This window comes from Rattus rattus, chromosome X, assembly GCF_011064425.1.
Source record: "Rattus rattus isolate New Zealand chromosome X, Rrattus_CSIRO_v1, whole genome shotgun sequence".
Lineage (NCBI taxonomy): Eukaryota > Metazoa > Chordata > Mammalia > Rodentia > Muridae > Rattus > Rattus rattus.
Window position 1 is genome coordinate 32,892,667 of NC_046172.1, and position 21,844 is coordinate 32,914,510.

The 21,844-nt window shown below is 42.4% G+C and overlaps 1 protein-coding gene across 8 annotated transcripts in view; it reads right to left on the reverse strand.

Annotated features, from left to right (window-relative positions):
* Positions 1 to 21,844, reverse strand: part of Sh3kbp1 (SH3 domain containing kinase binding protein 1) — a 347,694-nt gene that overhangs the window by 11,304 nt on the left and 314,546 nt on the right. For 5 of the 8 annotated variants that reach the window (XM_032890002.1, XM_032890003.1, XM_032890005.1 and 2 more), the window contains 3 exons: positions 17,457 to 17,542; positions 3,464 to 3,573; positions 515 to 643 (listed from right to left, as the gene is read on the reverse strand). In XM_032890002.1, coding sequence (XP_032745893.1) covers positions 515 to 643; positions 3,464 to 3,573; positions 17,457 to 17,542 — 325 coding nt within the window. The remainder of the gene's footprint in view (positions 1 to 514; positions 644 to 3,463; positions 3,574 to 17,456; positions 17,543 to 21,844) is intronic. The other 3 variants (XM_032890004.1, XM_032890006.1, XM_032890007.1) reach the window with 1 other exon arrangement.

Here is a 21,844-nt window from a genome sequence, read left to right on the forward strand (position 1 = left end):
ACATTGTTTTCTTTGCTCCTCAGAAACAAGTAACTTAAATCAGTTTTACCATTCCCTGGTAAAACTAAAATGCTTTAGACTATAAATTTACTCTAGAGCATGAATCCAACTTAACTTTTCCTTAAGAGATAATATAAGTATAAAATAAAAAATATACAAGTTTTGGCCAATTTTGAATAGAAAAGACAAGGCGGATGAGCAGAGAACACAGCATAAAATGTAGTCTGTATAGATACACCGCAGATTTTTAAGTTGATCAGATGACAAGGGCTGTTTTTTCTTTACAAATGTGACTGGATGAAGAATGCTGGCTGGAAGAGACTGAAAACGAAACAACTGTGTGCACAACTCAGAGACTCTGCAACATGTCTGATTCTGATGACAGCAGTCACTGTCACTAAAGAATGACAAACATCCATACCCATTGTCTGTTTATCTATCTTGCTTGGTTTCTAATCCATTGTTAGTTCACCCATGGAAGGGTAGGGACACTTCGCCTTGGCTGGTCACTCACTTGGGATATGGTAACAGTTCTGGAAGTCTTCTTTGACACGTCTATTCCTCTGTGCGCAAGTGAAATGTGTTCCTCTTTATCTTCTTCGGGACTTGGGGAGTCAAAGATATCAGGGCTTGAAAGGGAAGACTGGATAAAGCCAAAAGAAAATGCCTTCGTCAGAATCATACCTTCGCTGACACAGCCTTGTTTATGTGATGCTGTTAGCTTCTCAAAGCACTCATCACTTCTATTTGATCTGTCTCTATAACCCTGAGAGGCAGAAAGTATGCTGTTATCTTCTTACAACAGACAACCATATGGCTACCTAGCAGCAGGACCTGGACCAAGCCACAAGAAGCTAAACTAGGAGCTGCCCCTGATGTCCATCAATCACTATAACCATGTAACCATCTGTTGTATAGCTTTTCCTAGTCTCTCTATTCTCCAGACATTTGTTACTGTGTGCCTTCCACAGAGCTGATAATGCAACCTCAGTAATGACGTGCCCTAAGTGCTCTCAACTCCTTTGAGGCTAGCAGTGTGGTAGGAAATAACCCATGGCCAATAGGAAACTGCCTGATAGCCTCCTCTCCTTCACCTCCTCTGTATCCTTCCTATTCCTTGACTCTTATTAATCTAGGATCACATACTCAACCACTATGCCATAACAGATTCTTTCAAGGTGCAAAAAATTTCCTTCTTTACAAGCCATGTTGCATGAGCTTGCTCTTTAGGGTTTATAAACATAACAATCTTCAATTAGAAAGAAAGCACCCAGGCCAGAGAACCATAACTAGTCTTTCTTCAATTAGTCCCCCACTAGCCTTTGAGGAATATGTCCTTATCCAACTAATCCCATTTGTTATGAAAACTCCACAGGTGCTACTTTTAAGAGTGAACAAGAAATTCTGGGTGTACATCCAAATGGGGATGGATAAGGATGAGAGACAAAAAAAAAATCTGTTCACTAAACATCATTAAAGCACCAAGGTATTCTGTTTTACGTTCAAATAAAACCACTCTCCACAAGATGTCAGGCGTTAAGTCACCAAAATAAGCTTCTTGAAGGCTTCTCATTACCACGTGCATCCTTGGCACCTAGCACAGTGCCCTGTCTCCAGGAAATAGATGTCCATGAACATACGTTGACCAAGAAAATAAACAACTGTGTAGCCTAAAAGTAGGGTGAAGATGAGCTACCATTATTTGGTCTCCAAAATAATACACAAATCTCTTAACACAGATATATGAACCAAAGGGGGATAATCTGAACCACTCGATATTTAATTCTCGAAAGACACAAGGCCCCTTATACCTTAAAAGATTTATGAAACCTAGGAAGGAAAACAAAAATGATGAAGAATTTATAGAGAAGACACAAGTGGTAGCATTGAATAGTAGGAATGCACACACCAAGAAGCAAGTGGATAGGTTGGATGTATATGTGAATGTTGGGGTGGGTAGGGTGAACACAGGAGAAATAAAAGAAGGCAAGTTGCCAAATAATTCTAAAAGAATTTAAGGAAGCCACTTCTTCAAGTCTTTGTCTCAAAAAAAGAAAATGTATCAATACAAAGTTAGGTATGGTTCGCACAAGGAAGAAAAACGGGATAATTCAAGTCATGCTTCCAGACTCAGATAGAAGAGCTCAAAGGAAGTGGCATCCCTCTTCCGCCATGATGAAAGCACAGGTGAGATTAGTGATGACGTGAAAAGGAAGCAACCTGAGAAATCTGCAAACGGTTAAATCCCTTGCTATATCTGGAGGGAGATTACAAGGCCTTAGAACTGCAAAGGACGAGGCAATGAGACAGACAGACTGATGATCAGGAGACAGATGAACAACACATACACTCTGCTTGTGGAAGAGAATCAGCCTTGTGGAGGGGAAGTTTGCAACTCAGGGAAAGGGTGAAACAATTCACTTCCCAGTGGCCCATAATCAGAAACTTAAATGTAACAAACATTAAGCTTTGTTGTTTTTTCTGCATACATTCATGTCAGTATGGCTTATAACAAAGGCTTGGAATCATCATCAAAACCCAATAATAGTACAATCACTAGATAAGCTCTCATATGCTCACACTGTAGAACAGTAGATAGTCATTGAATATGTCGAGAATTGGTAATGACTGGGGAGAATGGCGTACAGGTAATCCAAAGCAATGTGTATTACATGATCCCATTTTTTTTTTGGTTCTTTTTTTCGGAGCTGGACATGATCCCATTTTTGAACAAAAAAAAAATCAAAGTTTTGAAGAAGTGAAGGTTAGACAGTAAGAGGTTAAAACAGTCCTTTGTTCTTGTGGCAGTACTACAGAAAATTTACTTTCTCCCTTCTGTATCACTTTGCTCAAGTTTGGTACAACAAATATAGCAGGTTTGTAATAAAAAGTTATTTAAAACTACCCAAATAAAAGCAACCATCTGTGGGTTATCACTGAGTGTTCTCAGTGATCTCTCCTATAAACCGTGTATTTGATAAGGGTAAATACAACATCGTGGAGGTCTGCATGGGTTTCTCTGTGGGCATGCTGATAATGGGGTTTGGGAAGATAAAGGCTGGGAAGATATAGGGAGATAGAAGGGTCTTGCAGTGCATAGTGGTGGGTCTTTATTGAGTAAAGCTTTGTCTTTTTAATAGACCAAACAAAGCTCAGTCTCTTTTTTTATATTTTGCTTACCAATTTCATTTCAGGTTCAAACAATAACTGGTTTAGAAAGTGACAGAAGGAGCGTGGGAAACAGGGAGCACCACCTTGCTGGCAGAAACACAAAGAACAAACAGAAAGCAATACTGCCTGATTCTGAAAGATTCTCCAAGTATTTTAGTTGGCAGTTTATCTGGTGGCTTCCTCCCATACCCTCTTCTGGGGCATCTCCCATCCTCTGCTTGCAGAAGAGTCCTTAGCCAGAATCTCCAGTCATTTTTGCCTTTCAGCTGTAGAGAAGTAAAGACATACTTACAGATGTGAGCGACTGAGAAGGAGGCCGTCTTCCCGTAGCTTTTGGTCTGCTTGTGGTTGGGTGGCTGAGTTTTTCAGTAGATGATATCACGGAGTCAAAACCTTCTAGGTCTAAAACAAAATGAAATAGGTTTTTAAGAATAAAATAAGAAAGACAAAGGGCTCTTATGTTATATGTGCTTCTTTCCCTTAAGCATCCTGTCAATCTAGAGTATGCTTTGTCTTTCATAAAGGCCATTAATACCCTTTGGGTCATTCAGTAAAGGACTTGAATGGAATGCAATAACCATTTTCTCTCAGCTTAGCAAGCTTAGTATGCTAGCAAGCAAGAGAAAAACAGCTCTTGTCTTTCCCCCTTCAACAGTCACATTCATAAGTCTTTCAAAATCTACAGAACAGGAATTAAAGAAGGATTTTTCTCTCTTTCCCAAATCTAACCATTTTAGTAGACAGAACAGTCTTGAAGTGTCGACACAAAAGACAGTTACCACAAGGATCAACAGCCAGGGCGATGTGAATGATGCTTGTTGTTCATTCTAAAAGACAAGATGTCAGAACTGCCTCCTCTGTTTGGGCCACAGTGATTAGGCCATCAGGTGTCACTCTGTTAGACAAGGATCCTAGGCAAGGAGATCAGGCTCGGAAAAATCACTGAGTCTGACTCTGTTCTGTTTCTGGAATGCTTATTCAGTGATGACATTATCTTTGGCAGTCATCTTCCTGTCCATCCATTCGTTCAATATTTAAGCATCTTAAACATACCAAATTAAAAAAAAAAACATTCTGGCTTTCGACTTGAAATATTCCTGCCTGAGCCTCTGCAGCACTGGGATTATTGACGTGCACCATCACCCTGGACACCTATTATTGAACAACTACTCTGTGCGACACAGGGTAAGAGTTGCAAGATGACACCGGCAAATGTGCTTCTATCGTAGTGATGGACAATCAGATAAATGGAAAGTCACATGTGTCCTCATGTGTCAGGAGGAAGGTCTCTGCCTTGATTTTCACACAGTCTGTAAGTGATCACGACAAAGGGTTCTGGTATTTTATAGCCTTCTGGGATTTCCAAACCAAGTGTGATAGAAATGAGAGGCTCAGAGGAATGAGCAGTGGGAAGGAACTGGGTTCCATTATTGCCATGATGAAAGCAACACATTCAAGGATCATAAAAAGAGCTTACAGTGGAGCTTTGAGGCCGGTCAGGAGCCCATCAGCATCTAGGACCTGAGAGGAGCTCATAAAAGGTCTTACTTCTCCAGCTGACTCAGCAAGGAACCAGGAGGATCCTGGGTTGGGTTTGGGAAGGACACAGGTCCACACTGCTGGGACATAGTTGTCCAGAGCTGTCTGACTAGGCTGGACCCTCTCAGGAGCCTCCCTTTAAATAATCTGATTATTTTACCAGGTGCCTCTCTGGGCTCTACAGGAGACTTTACAAAGTATGTGTTGTCTGAAATAGAAATTCCCTATTACATTGTTGGATTGATGTGAAAAAAGCCATTATGTGACATCAACAGACCAAATCATCTTTTTAAATCAGTTTTTCTCCAGATACGAAAGTAATACACGTTTCACACACATTTTTTATATGAAATTGTAAGTAAAGAAAAAAGAAAGTCAATGATAATCTCACCACATTGAGACAACCACTGTTAGTATTTCAGTATATTTTCCTCTATGCCTTTGGAAAATAAGACATCATAACTTGTGTTATATATCATATTGTACTCTGCTTATTTCACTTAACCTTGGATGTCATGTCTCTAAAAATTCTTCATACTTTATATAATCTTTGGTGGCACTGCAATTCATCATTTACTCTATTCTCTAGTGTTGGATAATTCATCTTCAAATCATTCCCCTCCTATTTGCTGCTATTATAGAAAAACTCCATATAAACACCCCCAGCACGCACTCTATCTCCATGCTCCAGCAGGTTAGCCAAGCAGATGCTGGGCTGCTCTGGAAAAAAAAAAGGGAATGGGGCCTCAGACAGGGTGGTTTGCTGGTAGGGGTGAGGGCTGGCTGTGGAGGGCAGAAGGTACAATGAAGGGCAGAGGAAGCCTCAGGGAACAGAGCAAGGAAACAAAACCGAGGAACAGATGCTGAGCAGACAGCAAGGAGAGGGAGTGGAAGAGAAAGCTGTTGAAAGTTCCAAGGAACAAGCCATTGCCAAGGGCCCTGGCTGGGAGCTCCCGGGACTGAGCTGCCCCATGTATATCATCACCCTGTTCAGGAAACCAAAACAAGCTCTGGATCAAAACCTGAGCAGGGTGAAGTGATTAAAGAACAATTAAAGGCCAACTGACTCCAGTTCTCTGCTGGATAGCTGGAGGTAATTCCTGCAGACCATTCTTTTATCAGAACTGGAGCAGGGAGAAGAGGAGAGAGAGACCAGAGAAGGAGGTAGAGAGAGAATGGGTAGGGAGGGAGAGGGAAAGAGAGTGGGGGGGTGGACACAGATACACATGGAGACCAAGCTGATGTCGGAGATGACAGATTCTGTGATCTGGCAGGCTAACCGAGGTTCCCGTTTCTACCTCCCATGCTGGGCTGTTCCAGGGGATTCCCTGGGAGTACACAGCCTGCCAAGGCAAGTTGTAGGGAGTAAATGTCATCAGTAAAGTGACTCCTCTAGCACCTGGTGAAGGAGTGTTAGCCTGACAAGCAAAAGCTACAGAGATGTTGAAGCTCTTGCCAAAAGCATTTGGTTACAGGCTCAAACAGTTGACAACAGATCAGACAGACACCCTTAGGGCTGGAAACAGGAGGTGGAGATGCAGCAGTGCAGCGTGCAGAATGGAACAGGTCATAGCAGGAAACGTGTATTTCTATTGCAGGTACTTGAGGCCATGCTAGAGAGCTCATGCTAAGAAAGTAACTCATCCCTTCATAGATGGAGGGATTGGAGAGAGTCAATAGGTACTCATCCAAGATTCCAGCTATGCCCTCATACACATCCCAGCCCACTATATGGGATTCTTCCCTAATAACATATGACCTCATGTCTGGAAGTATGTACAGAGCAGAAGATTAATTAAGGAGGGATCCATCTACACAACTATAGAGGGTGAGGTACTTATTTGGGTAGCATAAGCTTCTATAGGATCATCCATGCTCCTATAAGTGACCCCTCCCTTGTCCATGCTGCATAAACCCATTAGTCCCAAATTGAACTTTATCAGATTCATACTCTGCTCTGCCTTTGATGCCCTATCTAAGGGAGGGTACATTTTTTTTCATGTTTCCCAGGGAAAAGTTCATGTAACAGGCTCTAATGTTCTTAGAATGACTTGGAAGCATAGTGTCCACTGCCTGCATTTGGGCTGTGAGACACAGGAAAGCAAGACCTTATCCTCGAAGTTGACCTCATTCCTAGGGGTGGGGGGACATGCTTGATATTCTGTTAAGGTTAGAAGGAGCAAATGAATGAATTAACTATCTCAAGGAATACTCCTACCTTGGAGTAGTGGGATACAGTGTGGCAGCTGCAAGGCAGAAGGCAGTGTTCTGTGCCATGGTAGCAGGGAAAAGAGCTTGGCCGGCTCCCTTAGCTCTATTGGCTAAGGTTTGTACTAAAAAGACCTAAGCATGTTGGAGCCTAGCCACACTCAGCAAGCATCTCCATGACAGATGGCCAAGAAGTCTGCCTCGTTTATGTCACTCATCAGTAAGAGGAGGGTCAGAGTCCCTCATGGGGAACCACTTTTAGCCTCTTAATACACATTTCAGCCAAGTTTAATTTTCTAGTTTTAGCTTATAAAGAACATTCTTATGAATACTAACTGAACCAAACCACCACGAAGATAGCCCAAAGATGAGGTTGCTTGCTGCAAAGGGAACCTCAGGTTCTCTTCGTGTGTTTCCACAGACTGAGAATTGCCACACACTTCTGCTTTCTGATGGGGAAGGGGACACCACTCTTCAATATTGTCACGTAAATTCTCAGTGGCCTAGGGTATGCTCCTCATGACTGTGGCCATGGTAGCTGTGATTAAGGAAGAATTTCCATGACTAACTCATTGTGGTGTGAAGAAAATGTCCCAATTTTCATGGTGGTTTTGAAGTGAATCAAGCTGAAACTTGATATGTGCTTTCTCAGCCTAGCTGAGAAATTTTTCCTCCTAATGAAAAAAAGGTTTTAAATGCCCATAAGCTAATCCAAAACGATTAAGCTGCCTAGCACTGAGGTTGTTTTTTAAGTTTAATAAGGGTATGAGGCTCTTGGCTTTTGAGACAACTGGAAGAGGAACCCTCTGTGGACATACGCGGGTGATTCATATTGGATACGATGGAGTCAGCTTGGCAAGGGCCGAGCCTTTTCGTGGCACCAGAAACTGCCCATTTTCCATGAACTTCAGTCATGCCCTATTTAGCTCAATTAGAACATGCAGCCTTGTTTTCCATGGATGAGAGGAATGGTCCCAGTGACCACAGGTGACCTAAAAGCACATCCACTGGAAAACAGGGAAAATAGTCAAAAGTTGGAGACAGGTCAGCTATCACTAATAGAGCTGTGTAGCCCTTACATGGGCTCTGTTTACCCACTACCGCTCCTGCTCAAGTTGCTCCCCACTTGACAATGGAAGTCTGCTAAGTTTAAAGTGGTCACATCACCACCTCCAGGTATCTCTAGAAGCCATTCTATCTGCATATCCTCCACTTATCATTAGGCTGCTGAACTCTGGCCTGGAATTCTGGTAAATGCATCTTTCACTTTAAGTCCTCTGCCATTTCTACATATTGCTACCAGAGAGAAATGTACAAATGACCTAGGATTCTCTGCCTAGCTCCCTCCTTCTGTATCGTGGAGGTTCAATACCAATGACTTGGTCCCTTTTTAATTGGTCACACTGCACCTCAAAACCTGTATTAGCTGCTCTCTCCCACTTATACACGACTCCCATCTCAGTATTTAGCACCCTGCACTGACTTTCTGTGTTGACTTATTGTGACTTTTATCTGTCTTCCCTGGCCTAGCATCATCCCTGGCTTGTGGATGAGTGTTCAATAAGTGGTTGTTTAAACTGACAAACAACCTTAATGGTCATGTTTTCCAGAGAGAAAAGGGGAGGGTAGAGGACAGACAGAAAGGAAGGAAGAGAGGGAAGAGGAAGAGGAGGGACAGGGAAGGAGAGTAGGAATGAATTATTTGAGCCATTAGCTTCACGGGGTTATCCTCTCATAATGAGAGGCTGTGTGATTATACCACACAGGCGGGATTTTGTTTTCCTATGCTATTAATGAAGGAATAGGATTTGAGGACATGGATCTAAGAGCAAGGCTGGCAGTCTTAATCTCCTTCCCTTGGTTTTACAAGGCTTAGATGGGAAAATACCAAGCCCAAAGGACTGCAGATGCTTTCTCTGCAATGAAACAACATCATAAGATATGGTGGCAGAAGCAAATCTCTCCCCACATAGCAGCCACTTGATAGCTATGGAAAAAAATCTGTGCAAGTTACAAACAGGGGCCAGTTTTGGAGCTCAAATGAACACCTGTGGCAGCTGAGCCACCAATGGAAAAATGAGCAGCGATTAGCATCTGCAGCTGCAGAATCTATAAGGATGGAACCGATTAGCTGCTTTGTTTGCGTTTATAATCCAGGTGTGAGGCTCACATGACACAGCTGCCAAGAGAATGCATATTCTAAATCCATTTCCAACTATTCCACCAATTTCATGCACAAACCCATTTGCTCCTCAGGCCACATATCCCTTTAGATATGTATATGCAAAAATGAAAGCCAGAGTCAGTCTCTCCCAATCTATGAACCTACAACCAGTAGGTAGAGGGTGGAGTTGCTTCAAGCCAAATAAAGGCTACATGCAGTCTGAGAGCTGAGTGACACACCTCTCCCCTGCTTGCTCTCACATACATCTTCGGCTCTGTGGCTTCCATGGATGTAGCAAAGGTTATGATAGAAGTAAAAGACTTCTTTGTGCCCCCAAATGTGTAATGAGGATGAGAGGACAGCAAAGACAGAGACACTTACGGCATCAGGCGTGTTATAGATTAGGAATAGCCTGTCTACAGATGAGAAGTGGTAGAAATACCTGGAGAGGAATTCTTGGTCTATCTGCAAGTCCAATATGGCAACTAGGCACTGTGAATCTTTTCCAAGCTTAGGGGTGAAAAATGATGGAATGCTGTACACATGTATGAAATTTGCTAATAAAAAAGGAAAACCAGTGCCAGACTAAAAACAATAAACTACTACTCACATTTTAGGTCAAAGGTTTTATGGGTGGGTCAGTCTTTATCCCTCTACTGTGATCCCTTATCCTGCTTGGCTACAGGAAATAGTTACTTCAGGCTCCATATCCCCCACAAGAAGGGAGGATGGAATGGGGAGGCAGCTTTGTTGGGAGGAGACCGGGAGTGGGGCCTTCCATCGGGATGTAAAGTGAATAAATAAGTGATAGAAATACCTGCAGAGGAATGCTGAGGTTGGTCTGAAGGTCAAACATTTTATTCCACGAAGCAAGAGTCTGTACTGCCTATGTCGTACTGCCTATGTCTGCTAGATTTCCCCTTAGCCCACACAGTCCTCCTCAGCATTTTCATTGCTGCCTGGCGCCTCAGAAGATCTGTTTAATTCCAAAGAACATCTAGGCCTGCTCCTCTCCTTGCCTCACTGTGAGCCTTTCCCAAGTGCATCCCCTTCCAGCTTATAACATAGGGTGTCATGGAATAAACCAGGTCAACCTGACCACCAGCACTCATTTCAAAAGCCATCTTTGAGTCCTACAGGAAGTAAACCAATGATGGAGCTCCACTTGGTCCTTTAAAGGGCTATCAACTACTGGTTCCAGTTACAGATCTTTACTGTTATTGGCTCACATTAGAAACAAGGCACACATTAATTTGCTTTATGTATGCCTTGCATAGTTACTATAGAGATTTAGAATCTAGTATTGACTACATTTGATGTCTGTTTTATTGAATATTTTAGACACTAGCTAGTAAATCAACAGACAACAATATCCAATCTCAAAAATGACGTTTTCTCTCTATGTAAAAACAAGGTGTAACTTGTATCACTTTTTCTAGGGTACATAATTTGTCACAAGCCTGGCGGGGGGCACACACAAGTGCTCTCTCTGTCTCCGTCTCCCCTTCTCTGCATCTTTCTCTCTCTCTCCCTCCCTCCCCACTTACCTTCTATCTTCCTCTCTCCCATCCCTTATAACCACATTACTGGTTGACGTTTAAATGCATTATTCAATATTTATTTATTTATTTTTTGTGTATATAGTCATCAGCTTCCAAAAGCTCTGAAATTGCCTTTAAATACATTTTATGGAGATTCTCAGAAAATTAGGGAAACGCTAAGAAACACAACGTTATATTTTGCGATATGTATGGGGGGGTTGGGGGGTGGGGGCTGCATCCTTAATCCAGTTCCCAGTTTACCAATCAGCTTCTTGAGCTGACCTCTGTGATATTGATATGTGAGGAGATTGGGTCATTCTTGGTCATTTATGTGGCTTTCCTATATACTGTAGGATATTCATTGGCATGCCTAACCCTTATTCACTAAAGAATCCCTTCCACTCCTGTGACATGACAAAAACATCCTCAGACACGACTACCGGTAAACTGTCCTTTGGACAGCACCATTTTGATCATTGGTATAGATCAGTTTCATAGAAATTTGGGCTCCCAGCTGCTTCTTCCTAGCCAGCTAGTTAACTTTGCCAAAATACTTGGCTATCTCTATTCACGATTTCTTTGCTCTGAAACCACATAATCATCATATTGTTCCCTCAGGGATGTTGATGAGGAAAATATATAAGACAGGTGGCAGGCACCCAGCACCTGCCAGTTCCTTCCCTCCTCCTGCTTGCTAGCTCCCACTGCTGTAATTTCAACACTAGGTAGAAGGGAGAGCAAGAAAGGAAGGATCTACCCTTCATCTGTCCTGGAGGAACGAGTGTAGCAACACGTTTACATGGAGAGCTACATTCCCCTAAAGGCAATCACCTGCAACTACACCTCAGAGAGGAATGAGGGACAGTCTGGACATGCTTTATTTCCTGTGAAAAACGTGCATATTTCACAGCCTAAGAGGATGGCTTACCCCCACAAACTCTGTACAGGGATTTAGGGAAATTTCGAGAAAGCTCGAAAACATAGTTCTATGTATAACAGATTGGTTGACAAATAAGTCAGAAGAAGCACCAGGACAGCATTGTTGGGATTGTTCTACCTGGTCAGTTACTTTTCAAAGTATGGAAGAAGGGCATTTCTAACACCATACTTACACACATGAGTAGTATATGTGTGTTTTTGTACATATGTCTGTGTTCATGTGTGTGCATATGCACATGTGTGTGGAGACCAGAGGATGATCTTGGGTGCTGTTCCTTGGGATCTGCCTCGCTTTTAATGTTTTGGAGACAGGAACTCTTACTGGCCTGGAGCTCACTGAAAAGACTATGTTGGCTAGCCAGAGAACCAGGGGGATCCATCCCCCTGTCTCTACCTCCCTTGTGCTGAAATTACAAGCACAAGGCACCACATATTTTAAAACATCGGTCCTTCAGATTAAACTCAGGTCCTATAATTTAAAAAAAACCCACTGGGATTTTAATGCAAATCAATTCACTCTTCTTTTTAACAGCTTTACTGAAGTATAAATTATAAACCATAAAGCCATCCATTTTAATTACACAACTATAATTTGTAGTAAATTTACAGAGCTATATATCACCATGATTGAGTTTTCAAGCATTTCCAACTGATCTCCAGATTGATCGGCACTTAACAGTATTCCTAACACACAGGAAAGTACTTTTCCATTCCCTGGTTCAAAGGAAGCATAGTTACCAGGCATTCACAAGATATTCATCCGGAACAATCTGAGGATAAGTTGAAGCTAGTTCAAATCCTTTCAATCAAGTCTGCTGACTTGAAGGTCCACAACTCTTGGCCCTCAAATTGACTACAATATGATGTGTTTGGTGGCTTAAACTCAAAACCAAGAGGAAAATGTCATCTTCCTTAAGTGAAGTGGGTGGTGGTGGTATAAGGAAGTGGCCACCAGAAGTTTAAGTGGACTTGAACAGAATGGAACAAAAACAAAGATGTCAAGCGACTGGGAAGGAAGGAATTATAATTGCTTCAAGTCAACTCACTGAAGCTCGGTGCCTTAGTTCATAGGCTTCCTGTGTGGAGGTCCATTGCTATGTGCTTCAGAAGCAAAGTACCTGAAAATCTCCTGATTGTATTGAACTGTAACAATAAATCTCACCATGTGAGCTACAATATAAGGAATAATAAAAGTAAATGTTATGGCACTTAACTCCGTGGCCTATAATCTCCCATTCAATCAGAACAGAGACTCTTCCATCACCAAGAGAGAACTGGACAATTTAATTTTCATTTCTATTCATGCACAAGCCTGTGTTGGAGCTCTTCCATATTTTCTATTATGCTATTTGAAAAAATGGCTGCAGAGTTTGATACAAACAATATCTCAATCTGACATCAACAGATTAGTTTTGGACCAATTGATTTCATTCTAAATTATCGTTGGCTGACAGATGCTGAGAGCTGCCCACACAAGATCTGAAAAAGCCATGTTCTCTAATTTAATATTATAATAATTTTAAATTACAGCTTTATTAAGAGGAAACAGATTTATTTATAGAGAACACTGATGGTTCCTAATGATGTTCGGGGCTGCATTAAGCTAGTCACTGCAGCCCACATTCGGACAGCTTCAACTGTTTGAATCGATAACAAAAAAAAAAAAAAAATTCTGGTACAAATAATGTCTTCCTTCATTCAAAGCAATGGAATCCAACAAAAGCAGTCCCAGAGAGAGTCACCCCCTTCTCCAATACCCTTTTCTCCTTGACCAATCCACCTGTAAAGGGCATTTCTGCCTTTTGGTTTAAAGACATTCTGCTTAAAAATCTGCTTCTCCTTTGACTTCTGTAACGTGGGAAGATCCTTTTTTGCCTCCTTGAATGTGGGTTTTGACAGGGGATGGTCTTCACTCCTAGGTGCATCTCGCCCCTTTTAAATCTCTTGGTGGTGAGTCAAGGTGGTATGTGCGAAGCGCGCATGCGCATGCATACATGCAGGGGTATTTAGGTGAGTGCACGCACTGCATATGACATGGTGCACATAGGAAGGTTACAGGACAACCTTGGGTGCTGGTTCTTGCTGTCCACTTTGTTTTAGGCACAGTCTCTTTGAGGTTTGTATCTACAAGATCAGCTTCAACTTCATGGGATTCTCCTGTCCTCTTTACCCAGAGTCATTTCTCTAGCACCTCCTTTAAAATTTTTGATCTCCTTTTTTTCGTTTGTTTGTTTGTTTTTTTCTTTTTTGCAGAGCTGGGGACCGAACCCAGGGCTTTGCGCTTGCTAGGCAAGCGCTCTACCACTGAGCTGAATCCCCAACCCCTTGATCTCCTTTTTTATAGTAAAATTTGACTTTATCTTCCAAGCCCAGAAGACACCTCTAAGCAAACAATATTAATATAAATATTTCTATCTTTTTGCTGATCACAAGTATTTTGGCAATTCTGGAAGCCAAGGTAAAGAAGTCAATTGAGTTGATAACTAAGCAAGGGAAGTTACCCAGGCCAGAACCAAGAGTTCCAGCCCTCAGGCGTATAGCCAGCAATCCCTCATTCACTTTCCCAGCAGTGTTTATGTGAAACTCAACCTCTACCTCCAATTCCTCGGTTTCTCTAAATTCTTGAACCTCCATTCTCAGACTCCATCCAGCACTGACATGGGGCATTTGGATAAATCACAAAATCGTGTACTTAACTAAACCCATCCAAATTATTGACATCAGCATTCCTTTATCTGATTGGTCCCCATCAAGCTCTCACAGCATTTAGTATACTAATTTTGAAGTTTGATACATCACTTCAGTGTTCCCATTAATGGCTTCCACTATCTCTAGAATAAATTAGAAATCCATCCCCCCCTTTAAACTCAATTTGATCCCTACTTATATTTCCAAGTCAATTTCTCTACTCAGCACAAACATTTGACTACAGTCAGGCTGTTCTAGCTAAGCTTTCAGCACTTCCCCACGTGATTCCCTTGCCTTCCCCCACCTCTGCCTAAGCAAAGTCAAGATACTGATAACTCTGTGCTCTTTTGTAGAGCTTGTCCCAGCCAACTGCCCCAAAGGAACATCCTGATCAGTATTATGTTCTATTACTTAGTTGTTACTCACACCTCTAGGGTCATGTCATTTGTTATCCAGTGTCTTCTAAATGCACAGAAGCAGACATGTATGGAAGGGCATTTGGGTAGCAGATATTCCAGTATTTCCTGGTTGATAACTGCTTCCCAGTAGCAGTTAAACTTGTGCAATGATACTCTTCTGGGATTAATGTCTTCTTGGCAAAATGAACGAAAACCCCTCAGCACCATCTCGCTAGGTTTCTGAATACGACTGGGACTTAGTTTCCACACTATGGAAAGCCCTTGGAGGAATTCTTCTCCTATCCCTGCCCCCAATATTTCTCAACTAGTTGGTCAGATTAAAAAATGTGCTGGCCATACATCTGCAATAGCTATGCTAGACAACTCCAAATCCAATGAAAGCAAGGGTCAAAGGCCAGTGCTCTTAGAAAAGCCAGATACTTAGCCCTATGTATGCTAGAGAAAAGAAAATACCTATCTTCCTGTGTGAGGTCCCACACAAGACCTTTACCTGGATTCCCCAATTCAGTTGTTCTGGCTGAAAACACAGACTGAATACCAAAGCCCAGTGGGAGGACCATAATGTAGTCTAGCCTTCCAATCAGTATTCACTGCTCTGCTCTTTCCTGCTCTTTTACCCAATGAAAACCCAGAGCTACCCTTTTTTAAATGTTAGATTATGCTTCATGACAGATCCTCAAAGGCTGGATGAGGATAGACACCCACTTCTGGAAGAAGCGAATGTATTTTTGGTATTTACAGTCACAATCAAGTAGCCTACATACAAGGCCTCACAAGGCCAAAAAGTTTAGGTCAGCAGCTTGCAAAGATTTGATCCTATTATCAGATTCAGGAAACAAAAAACAAAAGCAAAAAACAGTGTCCAACCTTGGGGGTCACATCAAGAAGGTCATGTCAGGCATTCTGCTGCTCTTGTAAGGCCTGCCAACTGTTGGCCATTTGTTTCTAAGTTAAGTGGCTAACACAGATGATTATGGAAATATATCTTCTATGTCAAATCAATCCCACTTATAACTGCCAGAGGTTGGGAGTGAGTGGATTAGAGGAAAGTGGGTGTGGCTAGAAATGAACAACACTGCCTGACATGGTAGCCTGTATCCTAGGATTTGGAAGGTGAAGGCAGGAGTATTGTGAGTTTGAGACAATAATATTACACTTACTAATATATTATAGTATTATACTACTATAATAAGTTCTAGGCTACCCCAGTGTGATGGTTAGTTGTGATTATCAATGGGAAAAAGTCTAGAATCTCTTGAGAAGAGTGTCTTAATGAGGGATTGTTTAGATCAGCTTGTCTGATGGACATATCAATGGGGGATTATCTTGATTACACTGAGGTAGCAAAATTCACCCCTTGTAGATGGCACCCATCCCCTAGGCAGGAGACCCTTGAACTGTATTCTAGTGGAGAACACAAGCTACATTTATTCTCTTTGCTCTTATTAGTGGGTATAATTGGCTGCTTCAAGCTCCCTGCTGCCTTGATTTCCTCACAATGATGGACCGTAGCCTGGCATTGTGACATAGTCTTAGAACCTTTCTCCCCTAAGTTGCCTTTTTTGCCCTGGCAACTATTTACCATAGCAACTTGCTATTTTACCATAGCAACTTGCTATTTTACCATAGCAACTTGCTATTTTACCATAGCAACTTGCTATTTTACCATAGCAAGTGGAAAGGAAAACTAGAATGCTGGGGCTCTATAAAGGACCCAGCCTAAAAAGCAAAGCAAAAACCAAAAGGGCTGAAACAAAACAAAGAAAACAAAACAAAAACAAAGGAAAGAAAAAAAGAAATATGTAACACAAAGCATCCTGGTAGTGACAGAGATTATGAATCTTGACTATGTTAGCAGATACACAGAGAATAAAATTGTAGAGACTTACACATATACACATACCAGTAAAACTGGGCAAAGTTGAATAAGACTAGTGAGATGCAATACATCAATATCCAAACAGCACTCTAATTTTAATAGATGTTACCATGGGATGTGCAGAAGGAAAATATGTATCATTTCCAAAAATTGGACTGTGAATCTGTAGTGAACTCACAACCAAACATTAATTAAAATAAGGGCAATTTCAAAATGTAACCCTCCAAAGTAGAATTCAGGAGAATGCTACCTTATGACAATAGGTTCATAAAAAGACACTGCACTTGAAAAAAAAATCTGGACTTGAGACTTAGCATCTTAAAAGGGTTATTATGAAGATCACACTGCCAGCCGCCTCATATCCATCCAGACATACCCCCCAAAGGACCTTTGATTTTGTTTACTTTGAGTGACCTTAGCACTCCCCACCCTCATCTATCACACAGTGCTAGTTTGACCTTGGGAAAGCAAGTTCTTCCTGTTTTGTGGTAAGTGGCAATTACCATACACAAAAAGCACATTTTAACTTAAAGTCAAAGTACTTAGTGCCACTTTTACAGTGAACCCTGACATTTTGCATTTGCACCCTTTTCTAAGCTGGAAAACACAAACTATGTGTCTGTGCCTACTTCTGCAAACACTTCCATTCATCCTTCCTCTTCACTAGCACTTCTGAGGAATTTGGCTAAGGCCAGGGAGGCTAAAACCAGGCACTTTGTTTTTGCAGGTAGAAATCAAATCATTTACTCTCCTTGTGAAACAGTGACACTTAAAACCCAGCAGAGGCAGAGTCTACCATTTCAGTGGCCACAACAGAGCCTATCACATTACTCACCGAGGTAAGCCAGGCCCTGTAGTTCTTTCCTAACAATGCAAAGAGAAGCAGAACAAGTTAAGTCTTCACTCACCAATATCATTGCTGCGGTCTGAGAGGTCCTTGTCCAAGATTCCAGAGAGCGTGCTGCCTGCCAAGTCAATCTTTGAACTGTCACCCCTACATTAAAACACAAGACATTTAATAATCAATGTGTGTCCTTTTCATTCCATTCACTTTCTTGCTGCTCACACATTAAGGAGAGGAGAATGGCACGGCCGCCTGTGCAGGGAGCCAAAGGGAGGTTAGGTAGTGAGACCCAGTGAGCTGTCCAGCCACATGGGCTGTGGTATAAACTGGCCAGCAGACTGGATGTCCCTCTGTTCTGTACATATTTTCTAAGATGGCTATTTTAATAATGACCCTTTGCCAATGTACTTCTAGCCACACACCCTCCCGCTGTCTCCACAGGATGCAACACAGGCCTGTTCCTGCCCCATGGCCCAATTAAGTACCAGCAAACTGGCTGCTTCCCTTTTAAGGAACACAGAACGGAGCCAATGCTTCTTGTCAAAGGTCAGCTACTTTTAACCTTGACAAAAAGGTTCTCTGGCCTTGGGGCTGAGGCACTAGCCAGGTTGTTGACAGGCACATGGTGTCAAGTTGAAATCTGGCAGCCTGAAGGCTGGCACTGGGGCATAAGTCTATAAAATTAGACAGCTTCTGGGTGGTCATGCCGCGCCCCAACACTATGAGCATTATGACATAAGTGACTCTCAGAATATGGGCTGGAAGAAGTCCACATATGGGATGGGAATAAGTCTCTAAGCTAAGGAAAGTTTCTTTGTATATCAGCTTATGACTCTTCATATTTCCCCCCAAAGCCAACGCTTTAGCCCTGTTAGGGAGATGAATCCTAAATAAGGTTATTTCAAGGGCTGATCCTCATTATGACATGAGAGAGCTGAAGTTGTTCCTATCAAAGCAATAGAAATAGTCCATCTCACAGCTTTTGAAAGTCACCATGGCCTGAAGTCAAAATATACCAGGAACAAATTTATTCCCCCAAACATCTGCTTGATGCTTACTCTGCTAGGAGGGTGAGGAGGGCCAAAGTGGGAACAAACTATGCTGGAAAGACTCATGGAATAGACATACAGACCACTATAGGTCCACAAGGCATGAAAAGTACATGTCATAGTCCTGAGTAGGACAGGGGAGTCTACAGGGTACAGACATGGAGCATTATTGGGCCTTGAAGAAACTAAAAAGCCATACTCCTAAGAGGCGGGACTGTGCCCTGGGAAAATGGTCCAGTGAATTAAGATTCTTGCTACAGAAGCATGAGGGCCTAAGTTCAAAATCTGAGAGTCTACACAAAGCAGGCACAGTAGTATATACATCGGCAATTACTCTGCCCCTAAGGTAAGATGAGAGGTTGAAACAGATGATTTCCCAGAAGTCTGGGAGCCAGCTAAGCTCAGCAAATACAGGGATAGATGGATGGGGGAGTGGTGGGTGGGTGGGGTGGGGGTGGGGTGAGGCTTGAGAATGAGAAAAGATCCTATCTCGCAAAGGGTAGAAAGCAATGACTAACACCTGAGGTTGTACTCTGAAGTACACATGTGAGTGTGCGCATGAACACAAACACATATATATACACACACAAATGAAGAAGGAAAACAAAGGAGAAAAGGAGTGAAGAGGTAGGATTGAACAGGGACAAGTATATATGAAGGTATCCATGGGACCATGGGTCCCAGGACTAAAGTCCCCACAGAGAAGCAAGACGAGATGAGCTGGTAAAATTAACATGGACAAGGATGTATTAGGCTTGTTGTATATATATATTTGTGTGCATCTGTTTGAGTTTGAGTGTGTGTGTGTGTGTGAATGTGTAGAATTTATAAATATAAGCTGCTGCAATAATTTAGTATTGTTTCTATATGTTTAAGGCTATACTCTTGGGATTGGCTAACTTATCCCTGGAGAAGACAAATTTTCTTTCCTAGCAACCCTCAAATGCCAGTAACTCTTATTCTAGGAGTGAAACCCTGTGAGAATCTCCCCCAACATTGGCATACCAGCACGTCTGTGGGGATGGAACCATGGAAGGAAGTCCAACTCTCTTTCTGAAAGGAAGCATGGATCCAACTCTCACATACTCCTCACCAGAGGGCAGACAGCTGAGAACTAATGGGATAAGGTTCCCTCTTCTGCTTTACCTTCACTAGGGGTAACGTGTCATAAAAGCTACATGTCATAAAGTCTACTCTAGAATGTACATTAAGGGACTTGCTGGGACATTGAGAGCTAGGTTAAACCAGAAGTCAAGGAAGAACAGGATCAACTGTAGAGCTTAGAAGGGGATATATCTTCACAGATGGGTGGGCCTTTATTTACCTTGCCCAACATCCTAAGTCTCTGCCATCCCCAAGCCACGTTTTATCTCAGACTCCCTTTCTATATCACCTGACAACCAAAGCTTAGGGCCCTCAAGGCCACTGCCTCAGACAGATACCAAGGTGTGGTGTGATGGAGGGGATTTATCAGGACTTCAGCATCCACTCTTGAAAATATAGTCAACTTTCTACCAGTTCTCTGCACACAGATTCAACTAACCGTGAACTTTGCAGCACAACCATAAAAACACAATGTTCAGTTAGGCATTTCTCAAAAGGATATACACATGGCCAGTAGGTACATAGAAACATGTTTAATGTCACTTATGGTCAGGGTAATACCCACAACTGCTATGATGTGTCACCTTACACTAGTTAGAGTTGCTAGTATCTAACAGAAAAGAATTAACTGGCAATGGTACTACATACCTACCATTTCGTTATCTTGGAGGTGGAGGCAGGAGCATTACAAGTCTGAAACCAGCCCAAGATGCATAATGGAAGCAGGAGGAATAAAACATTTTAGTATAAGAGGTTGACTGGGAGGGAGGCAGTGAATGGAATGTAAAGTGAATAAGTAAAATAATAAAATAAAAAATTCAAAATCTAGTACAGTCTAGGTTATAATAGTGAGAGACCCCTGCCTCAAGAAAAAAAGGGGGGGGGCTGAGAAGATGGGTAAACGACACTTGTAATGATATCCTAGTTACCTGAGTTCAATCCCTGGAAACCACATAAAAGTAGAAAGAAAGACTAACTCCATAAAGTTATCTTTTGTCCTCCATACACCCACACATGAATATTTTTTTAAAGAACAAAACTTAATGCTGATTTTAAAAAGAAGGAAGGAAGGAGGGAAGGAAGGAAAGAAGGAAGGAAAGAAGGAAGGGAGGAAGGAAAGAAGAAAGAAGGAAGGAAGGAAGAAAGGAAAAAGGAAGGAAAGAAAAAGGAAGGAAGAAAAAGGAAGGAAAAGGAAGGAAAAAGGAAGGAAGGAAGAAGGAAGGAAGGAGGAAGGAAGGAGAAGGGAGGAAGGAGGAAGGAAGGAAGGAGGAAGGGAAAAAAAGAAAGAAGGAAAGAAAGAAAAGAGGGAGGAAAGAAGGAAGGAAGGAAGGAAAAGAAGGAAAGGAGGGAAGGGAGAAAGGAGGAAGTGAGGAAGGAAGTAAAGAAAGAAGGAGGGAAGGAAGGAAGGAAAGAAGGAAGGAGGGAAGGAAGGAAAGAAGGAAAGGAAGAAGGGAAAGGAGGAAGGAAGGAAAGAAGGAAGGAAGGGAGGGAAGGAAGGGAGGAAGGGAGGAAGGAAGGAAGGAAGGAAGGAAGGAGGGGAGGAAGGAGGGAAGGGAGGAAGGAGGGAAGGAAGGAAGGAAGGAGGGAAGGAAGGAGGAAGGAAGGAAGAGAAGGAAGGAAGGAAGGAAGGAAGGAAGGAAGGAAGGAAGGAAGGGGAGGAAAGGAAGGAGGGAAGGGAAAGAAAGAAGGAAGGAGGGAAAGGAGGAAGGAAGGAAGGAAAGAAGGAAGGAAGGAAGGAAGGAAGGAAGGAAGGAGGGAAGGAAGGAAGGAGGGAAGGAAGAAAGGAAGGAAGGAGGGAAGGAAGGAAGGAGGGAAGGAAGGAGGGGGGGAGGGAGGAAAGGAGGAGGGAAGAAGGAAGGAGGAGGAAAGAAAGGAAGAAGGAAGAGAAGGAAGGGAGGAAGGAAAGAAGGAAAGAAGGAAGGGAGGGAGGAAGGAAAGAAGGAGGGGAGGGGGGGAGGAAGGAAGGAAGGAAGGAGGAAGGAAGGAAGGAAAGAAGGAAGGAAAGAAGGAAGAAGGAAAGAAGGAAAGAAGGAAGGAAAGAAAGAAAGAAAGAAAGAAAGAAAGAAAGAAAGAAAGGAAGGAAGGAAGGGGAAGGAAGGAAAGAAGGAAGGAGGGAAGGAGGAAGGAAGGAGAAGGAAGGAAAGAAGGAAAAGGAAGAAGGAAAGGAGGAAGGAAGAAGGAAGGAAGGAAAGAGGGAAGGAGGAAGGAAGGAAAAGAAGGAAGGAAGGAGGGAGGAAGGAGGAAGGAGAAGGAAGGAAAGAAGGAAGGGAAGGGGTTGGGGATTTAGCTCAGTGGTAGA